General features: G+C 48.7%; 1 protein-coding gene across 3 annotated transcripts; it reads left to right on the top strand.

The window, feature by feature from the left end:
- The first annotated feature begins 6,198 nt into the window (after positions 1–6,198).
- Positions 6,199–19,129, top strand: LOC123366030 (natural killer cells antigen CD94-like). Of its 3 annotated transcripts, none has more exons than XM_045009114.1 (8): positions 6,199–6,475; positions 7,929–8,024; positions 9,470–9,562; positions 12,779–12,886; positions 14,883–14,981; positions 15,748–15,890; positions 17,162–17,304; positions 18,479–19,129. In XM_045009114.1, exons 1-8 carry the CDS (start codon positions 6,385–6,387, stop codon positions 18,618–18,620), a joined length of 915 nt encoding a protein of 304 aa, XP_044865049.1. In that variant the 5' UTR covers positions 6,199–6,384; the 3' UTR covers positions 18,621–19,129. The 3 variants fall into 3 exon arrangements, with proteins under 3 accessions (XP_044865049.1, XP_044865048.1, XP_044865050.1); XM_045009113.1 differs by having other exon boundaries at positions 7,926–8,024; XM_045009115.1 differs by lacking the exon at positions 14,883–14,981 and having other exon boundaries at positions 7,926–8,024.
- The last annotated feature ends 190 nt before the right edge of the window (positions 19,130–19,319 follow it).

Below are 19,319 nucleotides of genomic sequence, written 5' to 3'. Positions count from 1 at the left end.
AGCGTTTTAACACTAGCAGGGAGGTGGAGGCGAGAAAGGGGCTGATGGTGCAGGACGGCGGTGGAAGCGGGAGCCAGGCAAAGGCCAAAGATGGGTGCCCCAACGTCTGTGCGTGAACCTGGTCTCGTGAGTTTTTGTGAAGGACGCTCGATTGCATGAGACCCGCAAACTCGCCACGCGGCAGCAGGATTCCAGGAGCTCCCTGGCTCTTTGTGGTTCCAAGGAAACCACCTAACCCCACCCTGTGCCCTGGAATTCATGGCGCGGAGCAGCGTAGGGGACAAGAACAAGGCTATCCTGCGGGGTGCAGCTGCCAGTCCCAAGCCGCGCTGTGTTTTTGATTAGCATTTACACAGCACACGATAAACAGCGCTGGCATCGCACAGCCAGGACAGCAGCCTTCCTGGCTCTCCCTCGAGGCTGGCTTGTCCGTGCTGCTCCAGGACTGACCCGCTGGATCTTCCTCCCAGGCCAGGGTGCAGAATGAAACGGTAGGGATCTCCCCAGGCGCGGCGGGCAGCGCGCCAAAGGGCTAAGCTGCCAGTTGAAAAGATCTGGGGCTAATATTTCCAAAACTTTGCTCCCGGATGCAGCATCTGAACACGGACCCGGGGGGAAGCCGTGCTCCCCCGTCCTCTCCAAAGCACAACGGGGCGTCAGTCAGCTGCCAGCTCCACTCAGTGGGGAGACCCAAACACGCTGCCCCCTAGCTGTGCCTGGAGCTGCCCTTAATAACTAGCCACCCTCCACTGACCCTTCAGAGCAGCCAGACACATACAGGCAGCTCAGGCTGTGCCGTGGTCGGCCCAAGCCCTAGTGCAGGCGGGAGCAGGAGGACAAGCCTGCCAGGACCCATGGGTGGCGCAGGGTGCGCGGAGACAGCGGCAGGCGTGCGTGAGGCCATTGCTTCAGCCACACGCTGGAGCGATTAGATGCAGACGTGACATTCTTCTCGTTAGCAGCTGCCTGCAGAAATACCACTCCCGCCACGGGGGAGTCAGACCCACGCGACGTCGAGGGCGGCTGGGTTTGTGCTGCGGCCGCTCTCCGGCCTACCTGGGCACTCCCGCTGCTTACTGCTGCCCCCTGGCGGCCCGGAAAGACACCAGCCACCCGGGAAGGAGCGAATCCCGCTCCCGTTGCTGTTTGGCCATCGGATGTTGAAGGAGCCGGAGTGAGAGCTAACCTGTGCTGGGAATGAACCATCTGGGAGGAACATGGGTCCCATCAAGTACAACTGCTTAATTGCAAACTAAGACAAGCACACGCCCCTTTGTTCAAGACAGGTCTGTTTGACCAGTTCGATGTTACGTGAGTCTGAACGTGTATTTTTAACATCATAAAGGGGGAAATTTATAACTTTACACAGAATGCTGCCACACACATTTCACCATGATATCAATGATCAGCACATGATGAGTTTTCAAATGATACCACACAAGGCATGCCTTGTACAAAGATTATTACAGTAGTGCGTAGGGTGTGACTATAGGGGTGCATTCCATCACACACTGCTAAAGCAATGCTCCCCTAGCTGTTTGTCTCCTGGGCTGGTCCCGTGGGAGCTTTCCCTCCCTTTTCAATCCACTTTAGCCTCCAAAGGTAAGTGCCACCAGCGCAGAGACCACGCAAGGCTCAGAGCTGCAGCAGGGCTCCTTGATAGTTAAGAGTGAAAACATCCAGGACGTATGGTCTACCTCCCTCTCTGAGAATCAATGGGAGGGAAGTTGCAAGGGGCCTGTAAGCTTGTAGACAACCCATCTGTGACGGTACTTCCCATAAGGCTTTATGGAAATATGCATATGAATGTATGTATATAACATCACTAGAATGTGTTTTATACTACATATGCCATGTAACGTATCTCTGCAAAGGTTATGATCTATTGAATCTATTCATCCTATTTGTAGGCATGTATCATTTTTGTATTCGAGGTTCTGAATATTGGCTGCATACTTGTTTGAGTCTAAGTAGGCTGTAGTGACGCAGTTGGTCAGGTTCCTGAGAAAAGACTATTCTCAGTAAGTGCCCAATCCGAAAACACTTGAGCGAAGAATGAACTTGGAGACACCAATACACATCTGGGCTTTCCCAGGAACGTGGCTTGGCTGGTCAGGAACTCATTCAGCATGGACATGTGACTTGCCGAGCTGATGCCAAAACTCCATCTTGGAGCTGGACTTTGCATAGGAGAGGGGAGGGGGTCTCCACCCACAAAAAGAAAGTCTATTTAAGCCCATGGGAGACCCCTCCATTTGGTCTTCAGCTGGCTAAAGAGGGAGCCTCTCCACCCCCCCAGGATACTTGGAAGAAACTGGAACAAAGGGCAGTGAACCACTTCAATCCTACTTTCTGTATTTAATAAAATCACTTTGTACTTATTAATTAGCCCAGAGTATGTACCAATACCTGGGGAGGCAAACAGCTGTGCACCTCTCTCTATCAGTGTTATAGAGGGTGAACAGTTTATGAGTTTACCCTGCATAAGCTTTATACAGGGTAAAACGGATTTATTTGGGGTTAGACCCCATTGGGAGCTGGGCATCTGAGTGTTAAAGACAGGAACACTTCTGTGAGCTGCTTTCAGTTAAACCTGCAGCTTTGGGGCAAGTAATTCAGGCCCTGGGTCTGTGTTGGAGCAGACGGGAGTGTCTGGCTCAGCAAGACAGGGTGCTGGGGTCCTGAGCTGGCAGGGAAGGCAGGGGCAGACGTAGTCTTGGCACATCGGGTGGCAGCTCCCAAGGCGGGTTCTGTGATCCAACCTGTCACACCATCCTCCAAACACTCGCAGGGAAGCCAGTTTAAACACCTTGATGACAGCTGAAAGGCTATGACAGTGCATTGCACTGAGCTAGGCTGAGCATATCAGCCATCTGTAGGGTAGGAGTCTATTGCGTGAAGCACCTGATGAAGTGCCACTGGGCTTAGTTCTTCAGTGCTCAGACACAGGCCTTCACTCAACGTGTCTCACTGTTACATCCGCCACAATGGTCCAAAGAGAAACAGCATAGGCTGAAAGACAGAAATCTCCAACCCCGAAGCAGCTACTCCTTATGAGAGCTGTGAATAACGGATTCCAAAAACTCAGGATGGGGAAGGATAAAACAAAGGAAGTTCACACAGGTGCAGGAACATCCTTCCACACACAGTCTTTGGCTCCGGTTCTCAGCTGGAAATGCTTTCCAAGAGTGGGACCAAAACGATAAAAAGGAGGGGCAAACACCCCAAGAGACCCCTCCCTCTCTCTCCCTCGCTTTGCACCTCAGAAGACGAAAAGGAGGAGCGGTTGGACTCTGGCGGAGTGGCCCTAACCTGAAGAGTTTGGTCAGGAATGCTGTCAGACGCATGTTGGGAGAAACTTTGCTTTAAATCAAATATAATTTGCTAAGTTGGCACTAGAAAGGGTTTTATCTTTATTTTTCTTGTAACCTTGTTTGACTCTTCTGCCTCATTGCTTATACTCACTTAAAATCTCTCTCTTCGTAGTTCAGTCACTTGTTTTATTGTTTAACTTAAACACATTGGATCAGATAAGAGCGTCTGGGTGACTATTTAAGGTAATACACTGGCGTATATTATTCTCTTAAAAGGAATAATGGACAATATATTTGGACAGGACAGGACAGGGCTGGGCAGTACAAGACATACGTTGATGGGGGGAAAGCCAGGACTGGGAGTGTGTTGGGGTCACCCTGCAGAATAACACAGGCTAGTGAGAGCCAGAGCGTAACCCACGTGGAGCTGGCAGGCGGCAGGTACACACAGACACTCAGGATGAGGCTTGCATGCTGTTGGGCTGTTTGTGAGAGGCCCAGATGGGAGTGTAAGGTGCCCAAGATTGCATGCAGGGCTCTGAGCACTAGATCCGCGTTTCTCAACCTTTTTAGGTGGGTGACCTCTCATGTGAAATTGAAACCTTTCACAACCTCCTTCCATGTGCTATAAGAGAGTAAAAAGGTCTCATTGCATGTAAAGATTAAAGTCCCTTTTTGGTTAGCACGCAAGGTAAGGACCGTGTCTCAAATTAGCAGCAAGAGCTTCCTGTGCAGCTTCCGATGGAACTTTGCACAGCCAATCATTGGTCTCCCTTATCCCCCTCATATATGGTGGGACGTGCCACTTCAGGGTCCATTTCAGAACCTCTGCCTGTGAACCACTGGAGATAAACAAAGGTACTGTGTTCAAATCCTGGGGGCATGGGGGAAGGGGGAGGCGCATCCTTAGAGCAGGCTACATCCTGTTTTAGAGAATCATGTTTTCCAAGAAGGAAAGCAGGATGATTTTGGAAAATACACAGGAAGTGTCCGGTAACTGAGGCTGAGGGCCAGGTTGGAGTTGCTTGTCAATGTCTCGGTAGGAAATAGAGCGGGGAGGCAGCTGGAAATGTTTGTCACAGGGCAGGTGGAAGGATTTTGCAGCTTGGAGCAGGATCAGGTTGGAGGTGATTGTCCTTGGGGGTAAAGGTTAATGTCGGTCTTAGAGCAAAGGGGAGAGAGCACTGCTGTGTTTACTCCACTGAAACCCGTCACGATCAGATGAAATGGGAGAAGAGACTTTTCTGAAAGGAGTTAATGTTCTCAAGAAAAAAGAATCAGATTCTTGTGTTCTCCTGTCATAAGGCACAATGGGCCAGACCCTTAGCTTCCATCTATCAGCATCCCTCTGTCGACTCCAGTGGAGCATGCTGATTACACTAGCCCAGTGTAGAGACAGACTTACCCAGGACTAACTGGGGCGATATTGGAATCAACCAGGAGTAGATCCAGTGAAGTTAGTGGAATTATAGTGGTTTAACTGGGAGCAGAGTCTGGTCCTATATATGTCCCTTGCTAGTTTTATCATAGGAAGCACAGTTATACTTGAACTGCTGCATGGAAAGCTGGTGCAGAAGACTTTGGCAGCTCAGTTGTCAATTCTCGGCTCTTTATACATTAGATGCAGCCTGTAGCAGACTATTTTCTAGCTCCTTCTGAAGCCAGAAGAATCTTGACAGCAGAACATTGATTTCACAACAATATTTACCGTTTGGTTTAACAACACTGAAGGGGCTTTGGGTTGCTGCCTTTTAAAGTCTCCTCTGCAACTCAAGAGGTCATCCAAATATTTTCAAATTATAGATATCTAAAGCTCTTGCTCCCTTCAGGACTCAGATCAGTTATGATTAGGGCTGTTCAAAAAATGGAACTCTCCACTGGCCGGGAAGATTGGCAATTTCATATTGTTTTCTGTTCTGAATCAGAAGGAAAAGTTGAAATGTCCATTTTTTTCATGACATGAAGAATTCCAAAAAGAGTTTTGACTGAAACGAAATGATTCAAAATGGCTAAACAGCACTTTCCATTTCGAAACAGCATTTAGGAAGTGTGTGCAGTGAAGGAGGCTGCTCTCTGTAGGACCCTGGTGTCATTTGTGGCAGAAGCTGGAAGGTGTGCAGCGAATGAGGCAGGGGCTTGTGGGAAGAGAAAGGAGGGTCTTCTGGTTAAGGCAGTTGAATACTGCCCAGGAGACTGGATTCTACCTACTCTACCTATGTGATGCTGGGCAAGTCACTTCACTGAGACTTTTCACAAGTGGTCAGTAATTGTGTGCTCCTCATTTCCTGGGGCTCTGACTTGAGATACTTGGGGTTTGATTTGCGAGAGTACTAAGCACTCACAGCTGAAACTGAGGTCAGTGGGAGCTCTTCTCAGAACAAATAAAGTGCTTTAAAAAGCAAAGTATTCTGACAAATCAGGTCCCGGGCTTCTTAAATTGGGCAGCCAAAATTAGCTAACACTTTTGACAATTTTGGCCTTGATTTCTGTGCATTGGTTCCCCATCCTTAATATGCAAATACTACTTACCCCTCCCCAAACAGGGATGTTGGAAGATGAATTCCTTAACGTTTGCAAAGCGCTAACATACTGCCATGAGAGTAGCATAGAAAAGTCAATGAGGAATTCAATAATTCTGTATTCAGTGCAGAGTTTGAATAGCGCACAGTAGATAATGCAAGGGGCCACATATTAAATGATGAAAACAGAAAGAGATCTTGAATAACTACCCATTCACAGAGCACCATCCATCCTGAGCACTGAATGAAGCAGGGGTCCTGTGGAAAAAACAATATGTGACTGTGTAATTAAAGACTGTATCAAAATGCACAAGGGGGTGAATTAAGGTTGCATGGGCAACCTTAAATCTGGCATTTCCGAATTATTGAGTGCTTGATTTTGCAACCTTAACATTTCTTTTAAAGTGTCATTTCAGACTATAACATGCTATAAAACTCAGCAGTTCAAGGCCTAGACAGAGTTATCACGGTACATAGAGATCTTTCATGTACCCGTGAGTTTCTCACTGAATCCCACCCAGCTTCCTCAGTCATCTAAAACCAAGTCTAAAATGTCTATTCCACCGGAAATGAATGAGGATGTGGTAACCTACTCAGCTCTGAAATTTGATGAGTCTAGAAGGCCGAGACCTGGTGACAAAGGTACAGTACGTAATAAAACATTATTGTACAGAAATAACACTTAATGGTGTTTCATTCAGGGTACCTGGTAGAAAACTCAAAGTAGCCTGAATATGAGTCCTCTACCACTAAATAATCCGTGCTTACAAAGGAAAAGAGATCGTCTAATATATTTTGCCAAGGTCTTTGTTTTCCTTACTAAAAATGCTCTGATTCTATAGCCGTGACCACTACATTTCAAATCCAGATCAGCAACCTGTGTGTTTGTACCAGGCTAATAAAGATTACTCTAGCTCTTCTCTTCGCTTAATTTCATTCCCAGAAATTCATCATGAATGCAACATAGCACTTGATTCCTCATGATGCATGGACTCACTGATTATTTTTTCCGTTTAAGGATTACATTAACCATCAGAAGCTTATCAAAAACAGACTAACAATAACAGTCAGTGGATGAGATTTCTCCTCACCTCTGGCTAGCACTCAAGATTCAGCCTTCTGAGGATTTTAGAGCTGTATCTTTGCAAGTTTCTTGCATCATCGTCTATGTTTTATCAGCAGGGGTTAGTGGGTTTTCACAGTAAACAAGTCTGTCTGGATCAGGTTCCATGCTACTCTCAGCTTCCGATAACATTGCCCTTGCTAGGGAATTTGTCTTAGCTCAGGCTTCGTTTGAACCGATGCTGTCATGAGCTTAAGTGTCCTTTGCATTCTGTGGGGTGCTCTAGTCAACGGTTTTCAAACAAGTGCCTAAGAGTCTATGGTAATTTTCTAATGTAGGTTGTCAGGAGCTGGTCTAACTTGAGAAACCATCTCCTTTCAGGCAGCTAGCCTCCAGGGAAGGACACGCATGCGCTACACACCAGTTCTGGTCAACCTCCGCAAAGAGACACAAAGGGCAGAGGGAGCTCTTTCTGCAGCTGTGCACTGGTTGGCCAGAATCTCACCCTAAAGCTCTTCAGTTCTGAGTAAGAAAAAGTGTCCTCACTTTTGGATGCACCCAGCCAGTCGGCTGCCTTGATTTCTCACTTTGAAATGCACGAGGCATGTTAGTTCCTGCAGAGCCCAGCTGTTCCCTGCTAATGGAACTGCCCTGGGTAGAATGATAGCAGGGCAGCACTCAGGCATGTCCTCATGCCAGCCCATCTCATCAATAAATTCTCCTGGAACTTGTCATTCAGACCACACCAGGCTCCTGTTATACGGGTGACCTGTCTTAGCTATTCACACCTTGCAGTCCCTAACACAGATGGAGCTTCCTCACCCACCATCGGCAAAACAAGTGTCTTCGCAGCACCTTTGTATTTTCCACAGCTGATATCCTATTTACTGGGAATGTCTCTCCATTGGGCCCTGTGTTTTTCCCTCCTCTCCACCATCACAGAGTTATTCCTGGTATAATATTGCTGGCAGCTCCTGCGAAAAATTAACGGTGAATTTCTGTCTAAAATTTCTGTCTCTATAATCTCAGCAGCAACACGTGAGGAATCGGTAACGTGCCAGGAACCGAACCATCACACCTCAGCTAAGCAGCAGGGAAGCCAAAGACCCCAAGGTGGGGGAGACAAAGGTACCGTATGGAACAACAGCATCATCACAGCAAAACAGAGCTAAACTGGTCTTGATTGCTGCTCAGAATTTAGCCTTTCTACTCTTCACCACCACCAATGCAACCCATATCCAACACTCTTCTTCTTCAATCCTACTAAATACCTCCTATTAAATCCACCTGCCACATATTAAAACCCCATGAGACTTTCTACCTGTAGTAACTGACTAGCACAATACTGTATTGTACCTTTTAACAACTCACTGCATGCTCTGTACTCCTGACCATTCTATTACTTTACCACCAATAATCCAACATCTACATGTAATCCATAGCTCCAGACACTATACCAAGCACCTTAAAGTTGGAATTTCTCTCTCAAGATAGCCAATGGCTGTCGTATCTCAGCTGTAGCCATGATGTGGGTGCAGCATTTAAGTTACACAAGTAAAACATTATCACCACTAGAGGGGAAATCTTGAACAGAAGCACAGATCATCACTGTCTGCTGCTTATTCAGTACTGCCAACCCCAAGCATTTAAAAACCACGAGTCGGGACTAAAAATCATGAGATGTAAAAATATGACATTTTGTTTTCTTTTGTTTCTTCTGGCATTGGGGTGTTTAGGGGCAGGAGTTCAGTCTGGTCTCCACAACCAATGAGTACAAGAATCTTACCATTTTTTTTTTTACAATGAAATTTGAGATTCTCAGGTAACATGATTCCAGCAGCTGGGGCTTTACAAACATTTTGCAAAACTCATGATCAAATGGAGAGAGTTGGCACCACTAGAAATAACATCTCTGTTGCGGGGTGGGGGAATACAGTCTGACTTTCCTGATCCCTATTCACTAAAAATCAAATGATTTCACAGACATTATCTGGCTGAAATCTCATTGACTGGCCATTTCTCTCCCCTGTGCTCTGTCTGCTGTTTCTCTTTTTTCCCCAGCTCAGGCTTATTTCTGATTTTCTGGTGTAACTTTGCTGACAATATATTGGTTTGGGAACCTGTATCAACTTTAATTGTGGCAAGGTCTAGATAGCTAGAGTCTCCGTTCTTCATTTCCAGAGACACTTCCTTCTCTTTATTCCCAGGCCTCTCAGTATTGCTACAGGAGCCTCTTCAGTGATCGGCTAATCTACTGCTGCCTTTGCACCCTGAGTCTCTATGACTGCACGCACATTACTTGCTTTGCAACTCACACACTTTTTCAAAGGTAGGGCCCGTAGCTATTTGTGGTACCGGAAGGCCAGAATTATCTTCTTAGCTTACTGTTCATTGGCCCTGCTATTCAGTTTCTTTTTTTAAATCAAAAGCTCTCTTTCTAGGAGATTTTTTTTAAGACAACTACATTCCTCCCTCCCCCTTCCTTTTCTGATTAGGTACTTTATTTTTGATGTTCATTTTGCAGCTTTGCAGATGTCAATAATTATGATGTATTATTTGTATTTCTTTATTAGATCCTCTGCCTTCTCAATGGTTGCTCACTACAGTTATCCTTGGGATTCTCTGCCTGCTTTTGTCGATAGCAACAGGAGTTTTGGTTTTCAAGGGTAAGTACAGGAAAAAGGAGTCATTGTGAATCTGACCTGAGTTCTTATAATGTTTTGAAGGGGAAGACAGCATTGTCTAGTGGCTATAGCAGAGACTAATACCATATCATTTGCTGTATATTATTCAGCCACTAGCTATCTCTGTATGCAATTCAAGGCAGAGTATGCTCCCTGGTAAACAAGAGAGACAAGACTGGAACTCAAGCTGGGTAGAAGTCTGTTTGTCTATAATTGCAAGGGTTCTCTTTAACAAGTGCCTTCCTGTTTAAGACAAACAGTGATTCTGTGTACCACTGAAGAGACTAGGAATTAGGACTGCTGGGTGGAGCAGGCCTTTGCACCATACATAGCCTCTCCATGCCTTGGGGAACTAGTGATGCGAGAGAAAAATCTTGGCTTTCGTTTTTTAAAAAAATGCACTTTTGAAGGGGAAGAACCTTGAAATAAAACTGAACGGATGACACTAGGGTGGGAAGGAGCAGGGCTCCACTCCTGCAGCAGGTGGGAGCCCAGAGAGTCTCCCCACACTCCATGCCAAGGGCAATTTCAGCATCCACTGAGTCAGTTCAGTTAGGGGAGTGTAAGCGAGAGGATAGTTAGAATCATCTCACTAGCCCACCCCAAACCCCGGGGCAGTTCCTGGGCACAGTCTCACTGGACAGGAGGCACTTTCGTTTTGTTAGACCCACCACAACGTACTAAAACTGCTCCAGGGTTCTAGTCACAGCTTGGCCTCTGACCTGGGACAAGTCACGTTACTTCTCTGTGCCTTTGTTCTACCCTGTCGCGGGGCGTTCTACTCGCCGCTGGGGCTCCTCCTTGTGTCCATCTGGGGGCTAGCTCATGGCCAGTTTCCTCACCCCGTGGTCTCGCTCTCTGTCTCTGGAGTCAGGTTATTCCCTCCCCATCGCTCAAGGTGCTTCTTGCCTTGGCTTGCTCACTGTAGTCCTTCCATTCCACGGTATCAAAGTCCTACTGGGCAAAGTGCCTCTGGCAGTCTTCTGCTCCACTGCCCAGTCTGACCCACTGCCCCAGAGACTGGTAGGGGAACCCAGGCCCACCGTACTCCAGGGTCCAGCACAGAGACCCTCTAGCCAGCAGCCTCAGTCTGCTCACTCCCAGGCCCCATGGCTGTTTCCCTGGACTCCTTCCTACTTCCCTTCCTACCTTCTGGCCCATCCTTGAGTTACCAGTGGAGCTTCCTCTGCTCCCTATGGCTGTCTGGCCACTCTCGGGTTCTTGTCATAATCAGCCTGTAGCTGAGACAGGACCTCAGGGCTTATTCCCCCTTGTCTGTTGCCAACTCCCCTCCTCTCTAGGGAGTGACTGCAGAGCTCCTCCCTGCCACCCTCTCTTACCACCAGCCTCCTCTCTTCCTGCCTGCCCCAGCTCCTCTCCCCAGCTGGGCTTCACCAGCCATTAGACCTCATCAGCCCTGGCTCTCCTCCAGGTGTAGCCTCTCACCGGGTTAATTGGCACCCCCACGCCATAGAAAAAAGGCTATAACAATCCATGCAGACACCACTGGGGTGTTGAGACAGTCACCTGTGATAAATTGGCTAACACTCCGTGCAGTGGACATAGTCCCCTGTAGGCCTGACTGGTTTTGTTTTAAGGTACTGCAGCGTCTGCGTTTGTACACATACAGCTTTCGGGCCAGATCCTTTGCTGGAGGAAATTTACAAAGTCACTGAACTACATTGATTTACACCAGCTGAGAATCTGGCTTGCAGTCCCGTTGCCTGTGTTGTTTAAAAAATACAGAACATTTTCATGCAAGTACCAACGCTGTTCAATATTGCAAAATGTGTGCTACTGCGTACAGTGGCATAGCCAGATTCTAAGAGGGGGGAGCAAACATAAAAAAGCCCCCGCCCTTGGCTCCTCCTCTAGCCATGCCCCCCCTTGGCTCCTTTTCTGGCCGCTTCGCGCCCCCCCCCACCCTCATGGGGTCCACTCCATGCTGGCCTCCCCTCTGCACTGCTACGGTGCCGAGCACACCCCTCGCCAGGCCCCCCAGGCGGGGGGTGAGGTGATACCCCCACGTGCCCCAGGCCAGGCCGAGCCGTGGTGGGGTCCGTGTCCCGTTAAGAGCAGGGCTGGGCTGAGCTGAGCCGGTGGGGGGTGGCTCCGCTCCCCGCTGCAGGCTGATGCTGGAGCCTGGGCTGAGAGCCAGGCTCGTCTCCTGCACCAGCTCTGGGCGGGGCTTTGCTGCGGCTCCCCCAGTTCCCCTGGGCTGCGCGGCCCCATGGTAGGGGCAGGTTGCATGAGGCGGGCAGGACCCGGTGGGGCCGAGCTGAACAGGCCCGGAAGGGCGGTGCGGGGGCTGCTGGAAGGGGAAGCTGGGGAAGGCGTGGCACGGCCTCAACCCCCTGGAGCTGCCTGCCCCGCAGAGGAGGCAGAGGGGTACAAGCCGCAGCAGGACCCCAGGCCTCTGGGGGAGGGGATGTGGGGCCATCCCAGGGAGGCAGAAGCGGCCCCGGGGGTGCTGGGCGCGTGCAGGGCAGAGCTCTGGGAGAGCCCCAGCCCCGCGGCGGGCACTGCTGCAGAGGAGGAGCCCACACCCCGCGGCGGGCAAAGGGAGCCCCAGGCAGGGGGAGCTGGGCTGCCCGCACCCACCTATCGCAGCCGCTCCATGCTGCTCCCGGTACCAGCCCCACTGCTTTCCACTTCCTGTGCCCGGTGCCACCCCGCCCCACCGCAGGGACCAGCCCCTGCCCGCCCCCTGCCTGCAGGAGTTTAGCGCCCGCCGGCAGGCCAAGCTTCAGAGCAGAGTGGGCGCCATGGTAACTCCTAACTAAGGCACGCTGCTTTTGGAAAGTATGCTGAGGGGAAGCGGCTGCTTCCCCTGCACCCCACTAGCTACGCTACTGACTGTGTACATTAATAAAGCTCCTTTCTACAGTAGACGTTCTCAAAAGAATTGTAGTACAGCCCTACCCAGGTGTGGAGAGCTGCTGCAGAAGGTCCCCAGTTAGAAGATCTGAGCTGTGGGACAGATACCCACAATGCACTGATAATACAATGGTTGGGTGCCATGCTGCGCGTGGATGTTCTGAACAGATCTAGGCTAATCAGGGTGGGTTTTATGGGCCGATTGCACTGTACTATGTTTCAGCTGAGGCTTTCGTATCACCCTGATTCAGAGAACGACTGCTCTGTAAATTCTGCCCTAGCCTTGGTAAGTGACACTGTTGTGTTGTTCTGATGTTTAAGTCACTCAGTGTGATGGCCAGCAGAAAAATCTCACCCAGCAGCCGAAGGTTTGCCAAAGCCAACCCACAAACCACCAAGGGACTCCACAGGAGCTGCCAAGCAACAGAGGTAAATGGAGGAGGAGGAGCCACTGTCCCCACCAGCCAGATCCAGATCTGTACAGGAGATTCCTTCTGTCCCAAAGTGCTTGGGCTTAGGATGGGAGTTCCCCTGTAGGTGCTTGCAGGAGATCTCACTGGCCAGCCGTGGGGTGGGGTGGGGTGGGGATGGAGAACCCTCCCGACTTTGCTTCTCAGCCCAAACAGCTCAGCTTTTCCTGTCCCTTGGAGAGGCAGGAACGTAGTCAGTGATACACTCCCCTCCCGTGGCCTGACGCAGCCCAGCTGTAGGCCGTACACTGAGGCCAAAGAATGTGAGTCATTTCCCATATCCAGCTCCATGGTTGGCTCCTCCCATCTCCCCTTAGCTACTGGGAGGCTGCTGAGTTGGGTCAATGTGTTTTCCCAGGCTCATACCTGTGCTCGCAATGATCCCTAACTAGACACTGTGTGTCACCTACCAGACTATTCTCTGCCTTGTCCTATTGCATAGCAAATACCATGTTCCATGCTCCAACAGTGTGGTTGGAGCCATTATAGCCTGCTTGATTACTGTAGGGAGCCCCACCAACCATTCTCTGAGGAGAACTACTTGTTCCACTTACTACCCTTTCTGCTTTGTCTAAATCCATCCAAGACATTAAATCTGTCACCTGTTTCTCCTCAGTTCCAGCGAGAGAGCGTACCAACAACAATCTAGTACAATAAGCCATAACAGATTCCCCTTCCTCCCGATACATCAACAAAACCAATCTCCTTAATTCAGAGAGAGTCAGAAAATATCAGGCTACCTTCCGGATAGCACTGTCTCTGTTATCTTTCCTTAGCTCTGCCTCAATTTCAGCCAACAATATTGTTCCTTCCACAGAGCCAGCACATGCTATTATCAATTCTCATAAATCTCTAAGGTCTAGATGTTTTCCAACCATGTATCCCAACAGCCAAGACAAACACGTTTTGTTAGTCAAAGAACCCAATTGTTTAGCCAGTGTCTGCTTTAAGTTTCAGTCACTATGTTGGCCTTACACAGGATCCTGATTAGCAAACAAGGCTGATATATCTAGAGGGAGACGGCTTTTCTTCTCTTAGGTCCTTGGTCTGTTAAATGTCCCCTGAAGCAAGGTCTGGCTCACCCCGAGGATTTCTGTCTCACTGTCTCAAACCTCTTTAGATATGAATTAGGGAACTAACTTAACTAATTTACTTTGTTTAGCAATTATACCTTTTGTTCTGCAAGGAGTCACATGTCCCAGAGCTATGCCTTGTGGGCGCTCATTACTGGTACACGCTAATTAATGTTTTGGAAGGAGGAGCTGCAGAACAGACCCAGACCAAAGCTCAACCAACATTTACCCTCTCATCAATCAGTCACTTAAGCTCTCAGCATGATGTCACCCAGAAAGGGCAATCAATTAGCCAACACTCCCTGCAATGGACATAGCCCTCTGTAGGCCTGACTGGTTTTGTTTTAAGGTACTGCAGTGTCTGTATTTGTACACAAACGGGTTTCGGGCCAGATCCTTTGCTGGAGGAAATTGACACAGTCATTGAATTACATTGATTTACACCAGCTGAGAATCTGGCTTGCAGCCTGTGTTGTTTAAAAAATACAGAACATTTTCATGCAAGTACCAACGCTGTTCAATATTGCAAAAAGTGTGCTACTGTGTACATCAAAAAAGCGACTTTCTACAGTAGACGTTCTCAAAAGAATTGTAGAACAGCCCCACCCAGGTGTGGAGAGCTGCTGCAGAAGGTTCCCAGTTAGAAGATCTGAGCTGTGGGACAGATACCCACAAAGCACTGGTAATATGATGGTTGGTTGCCATGCTGTGCATGGATGTTCTGAAAAGATCTAGGCTAATCAGGGTGGGTTTTATGGATCCATTGCACTGCACTATGTTTCAGCTGAGGCTTTCATATCACCATGATTCAAAGAACAACTGCTCTGTAAATTCTGCCCTAGCCTTGGTAAGTGACACTGGTGTGTTGTTCTGACATTTAAGACACTCAGTGGCGAGGCCAGCAGGAAATCCTCACCCAGCAGGTGGAAAATCTCACCCAGCAGCTGCAGTTGTGTCAAAGCCAAACCACAAACCACCAAGGTAAATGGAAGAGGAGGAGCCACTGTCCCCACCGGCCAGACCCAGATCCGTACAGGAGATTCCTTGTGTCCCAAAGTGCTTGGGATTAGGATGGGAGTTCCCCTGTAGGTGCTTCAGTGAGATCTCCTGCGCTAGCTGTGGGGTGGGGATGGAGAGCCCTCCCGACCTCGCTTCTAATCCCAAACAGCTCAGCTTTCCCCCTGTCCCTTGAGAGAGGAAGGAACGTAGTCAGTGAATAAACTCCCCTCCCGTGGCCCGACGCAGCCCAGCTGAGGGCTGTACACTCAGGCTGAAGCTTGTGGGTCATTTCTCACATCCAGCTCCACAGTTGGCTCCTCCCTTCTCCCCTTAGCAACTGGGATTCAGCTGAGTTGGGCCAATGTGCTCCTCCTGGTGCCCCTCTCCCTGCTCGTGACAAGCTCCCATCTCCACCACTTGACTGGGGCTCAGGAGGGCAGTCAGGCCTCTACCAAGATGGTGGGGGTTGGTTCTCCAGTCACCCCATCATGCTGCTGGGGAAGCCAGTCTCTTCAGGCAGCCTGCTCTTCCCCGCCTGGCAGCTGCAGCTCCTGGAGGGAAAGGGCCCAGCCCCATGGGATGATGGGATTGCCGGACTGTATGGTCCATGACAACAGTAGCCATGGGGGCTGAGGTCTAAGGCTGGAGTACAATCCCAGGGATTGACAGCAATGTCCCCAGCACACCTCATCACACCAGAGTGAGGCAGGATCCTGGTGAACTGATCAGCGGTGTTTGTTCGTTCAAGGGGACAAATGTCCGGTACGGTGGATACAGTCCAGTGACAGCTCGTACCTCTTTGCTGCTGCAGACAGAACATGGGATCAGTGTCAGTCCTACTGCTCATCTCAATCTGCCCGGCTGCTTAAAACTGAGAGCAAGGAAGAGAAGGTGAATCTGAGTTTCTTTTAAAATATTGGGGCAAAACTTGTGTTAATCAATAGCGACTCCACTGCTGAATGCGTGGGATGGACCGTGCCCGACACGCAATCCATCCCCATGCTACATGCAGGGTGCTGTGACTCTGCAGCAGTGCCCTGCATGGCATAAAGGGGTCAGTCATCCTCAGACACACCTTGATGTTAAGTGTCAGGGAGATTCCCCCAAACAAGCAGAGTCTGAAGATAACAGGATCAGTTCTTGTAAATAGATTGAGAGAGCCCTGTGGGTAATGCTGTATTGTGACCATAAAAATGGCCAGAAAATTTCTCTTTCTGCCAAACAACACTGTTTGTGGTGAATAAATCCAAACCACCAATGGCAATAACCACACCATCCTCCATCTCCTCATTTCGCCCACCCGCCATTTTAGGAGCTCTGCTTGGGGTTGGGTTTCGTTGCTGGTTGGAGAAGGGGGCACCCATGGTTGCAATGTCTGTCCTAAATCACTTCCCCAAGACTGCAGGGGAACCGTGTGGCAGAACTAAGAATGGAAACCTGGCTTGCAATATTCAAAGCCCAGCAGAGAATTCAGCCACCCAGCTGCCACTGAAATGAATGGAATTGGGTGACTCAGTCATCTGGTGGGTTTTGAAAACTTCCCCCATGAAGTGTCATGAATCTCGAAGGAACTGGCACCTCTACATTAGACTGAATGAAGCTAAAGTCCTTCACAGTCCCCTGTATTCAAACCCACTCAGGTACTGAGCAGGTATCAATGAAAATTTCAATTGACCATGTTTGTACACTCACAGCAGTTAAACCAGTGAAAGGGATTTAGCTAAATCTAAGGGGACTGGGAATATTTGAGAAAAGTTAGAACATTTATAACTCAAAGAACTGAGCTGAAGTTCTTTCAAGCAGGTTTCTCCTGACTGGTACATTTGGGGAAAATGTCGGGTGTGTTTTCGCACCCTTCCATAATCCGAAATAGCTACATCGTTTTTACTGTAACTTGGCTATAAAAATTCAGCTTTGGCCTGACATCAGTCTGGACAATTTCAGCCCAAAAGGATTTGGTTTGAGAAAGTTATCAGTCACTGAAACAGCCAGTTACTGTAATAGAAGTGGGAACTCAGCCTTAGCTGTAGTGATACCTCTAAGACCACCTATGGTGATACAGTGTGTTGGGAGTTCCTGATCTTCTACCCTGTCCAGCCACTTCCACTAATACCCACATGATGGAATTTGAGGCCTTAACACATTATTTTATTCTTCTGCAGAATTTCATACAACAAGAATCATTTCTTTATTTTGATCTGCGTCAAGGCTTTAAATATTATCTCTCTTACTGGATTGGATTATCGTATGATTCCAGCTCCAGGAAGTGGGTCTGGGTGGACAGCACAGCTCTCTCCTCTGGCCTGTAAGTCTGTGCCACTAGCACATCCTAGGCTATTGACCAAAGCGCGGCACTAAGTCCTGTGTTTGATTCTCCACTGTGAGCCTCCGACAGCCTGCGTTACGCGGGTTCCTTCAAGTGGAGACACAGAGAAGAAGAGATACTAACCCACAGCACTGGCCTCAACTGGGGTTCAGGCCCCTGGGAACTTCCTGTTCTCCCCAGCTCCCACAGTGCCGTTCTCTGAGCAATTCTAACTCCTTTGTGATGCCTTTTATCCTGAAACACCCCAAAGTGCCCTCAATTTGCGAGCCTGATAGTAGGTGGTGCTGGGCCTCTAGTGACACAAATTCAGCCCAGAAGGCCAAGAAGGCTGTGGAGGAGAAAGACATTTGCTCCTTCCCCCTGCCATGGGCTGCAGCCAGACACATTGGTCCAATGTGGTCTTGTTGGCTGGCTGGGGATGGCAAAGGAGGAGGATGAGCTGGTTATCCAGCACCCACTGAGGGACAAACAGCTGATCTCACTGGTGTCAGTCACGGGTATCACAACCCTGCCAGGTTTCTATACAGGCCACATGTTGCAGCAAAAATAAGTTATTGTAAAAAAAAAATGTCTTGGGAGTCCTATTTGTATCCCTCTACCGAGAGAGCCTGGTGACTTCGTTACGCCATGAGTCGAACACTACAGGGTTCAGGCAGAACTGTAAAAAACTCCTAAGTGTATTAAAATAACTTTCCTCTACCTACACAGCCAAGTCAGCTGTTTGACACTGCTCCAGGGTTTTCAGTGTTAGATCAAGTCCCAGTGAGCTGGGTTAGCAGATGGAGGGCAGGTGATTTGATCTAAGGTGTATGAAAAATTTCAGACCCATGTGACATATGAATTGATCACACGGACACCACTCCACTTCTGTGACTGAACGTGGCGGTGTGTGTGTATTTCACACTCCCATCACCAAACTGGAGCCATCTCTGGCCATGATATACCACAATGGGAGGGGGAGTAAAGAACACGAGGGCCATGAGGTCTTAGTGATCCTGTGCTCACAGAGTTTCCTCAGACACATTGGGTAGCGCATTGGTTCAGCATCGTCTACTGTCCCCAGGACAAACACAGAGTCCGGGCACTTTGACCTGAGGCAGGGAGCTCAGGGATTATTAAGATGAAGTGTAAATGGTGTTTTTTTCCACTGCAGACTTGAAATCTCAGTAGCCAGTAACCAGGATTATCCGCGCAGAGCTTGTGTCTATATCCAAGGTGGGAATTTCAAACCTGGAGACTGCGGAGAAACTCGATTCTGCCTGTGCGAGAAGATGAAGGATTTGACAAGAACCTGAACTCCTTCATCTGGAACAGGCCTGGACAGTCTGCTAAACCAAACAGAGATTGAAAAATCTCATTGCCTTGCTTGGTAATTTCCTCTATCTGCTCTTTTATGTTGAACGTGTGAGAGTGGACTACAATCTCCTTCCCCTACAGCGTAACTTCTTTTGCCGGCGCCTGTAGTTGTTGGATAAATCTGCACACCTCACCTCACCTAATGTTATTTTCTTGGCTGTAATGGCTGTATTGATGCAATGTTGGGAACCACTAGGGTAAACTGTAACTCTCCAGAGCCTATGGCGTGTACAGACGTGTGTGTGTGTGTTACACAGTCATAGACATGAGCGATGGAAAAGACATATGGACTCCCCTAGTGCAGCTCCCTGCCAATCGCCCCTACTGTATATATTGTAGTGTCTGATCCTGTCTGATTTCCAGAGTTTCAAGGGCCACTATGGCCCTAGGCAGATTCCACATCATAGATCTGAAACATGAGTTGAATAATTGCTATTCAAATAAATTTCACACCAAACATCTCTGAGTCCTCCACCATGAGCAATTGTTGAAAATGTTTCAGAAGTGTGTGTGTGTGTGTGTGTGTGTGTGTGTGTGTGTGTATGTAGAATTGATCAGGATGAGGGTGGGGAGTCAATACTCTGAAGAGATCAATTAATGTAACCTATTTGGGGCATATATTTTTAAAATGCGTGTTG

The sequence above is a fragment of the Mauremys mutica genome, chromosome 3 (genome assembly GCF_020497125.1).
Source record: "Mauremys mutica isolate MM-2020 ecotype Southern chromosome 3, ASM2049712v1, whole genome shotgun sequence".
Classification (NCBI taxonomy): domain Eukaryota; kingdom Metazoa; phylum Chordata; order Testudines; family Geoemydidae; genus Mauremys; species Mauremys mutica.
Note: the sequence above shows the minus strand (reverse complement) of the source record. Positions and strands in the feature narration are given on the sequence as shown.

Bases quoted from the DNA above. Each gene is read 5' to 3' on its own strand.
- LOC123366030 (XM_045009113.1), top strand. From the start codon at position 6,385: ATGTCTATTCCACCGGAAATGAATGAGGATGTGGTAACCTACTCAGCT. The intron at 6,476-7,925 runs GTACAGTACGTA...CTATAATCTCAG, and splicing joins GCCGAGACCTGGTGACAAAG to CAGCAACACGTGAGGAATCG. The intron at 8,025-9,469 runs GTACCGTATGGA...TTTCTTTATTAG, and splicing joins CCAAGGTGGGGGAGACAAAG to ATCCTCTGCCTTCTCAATGG.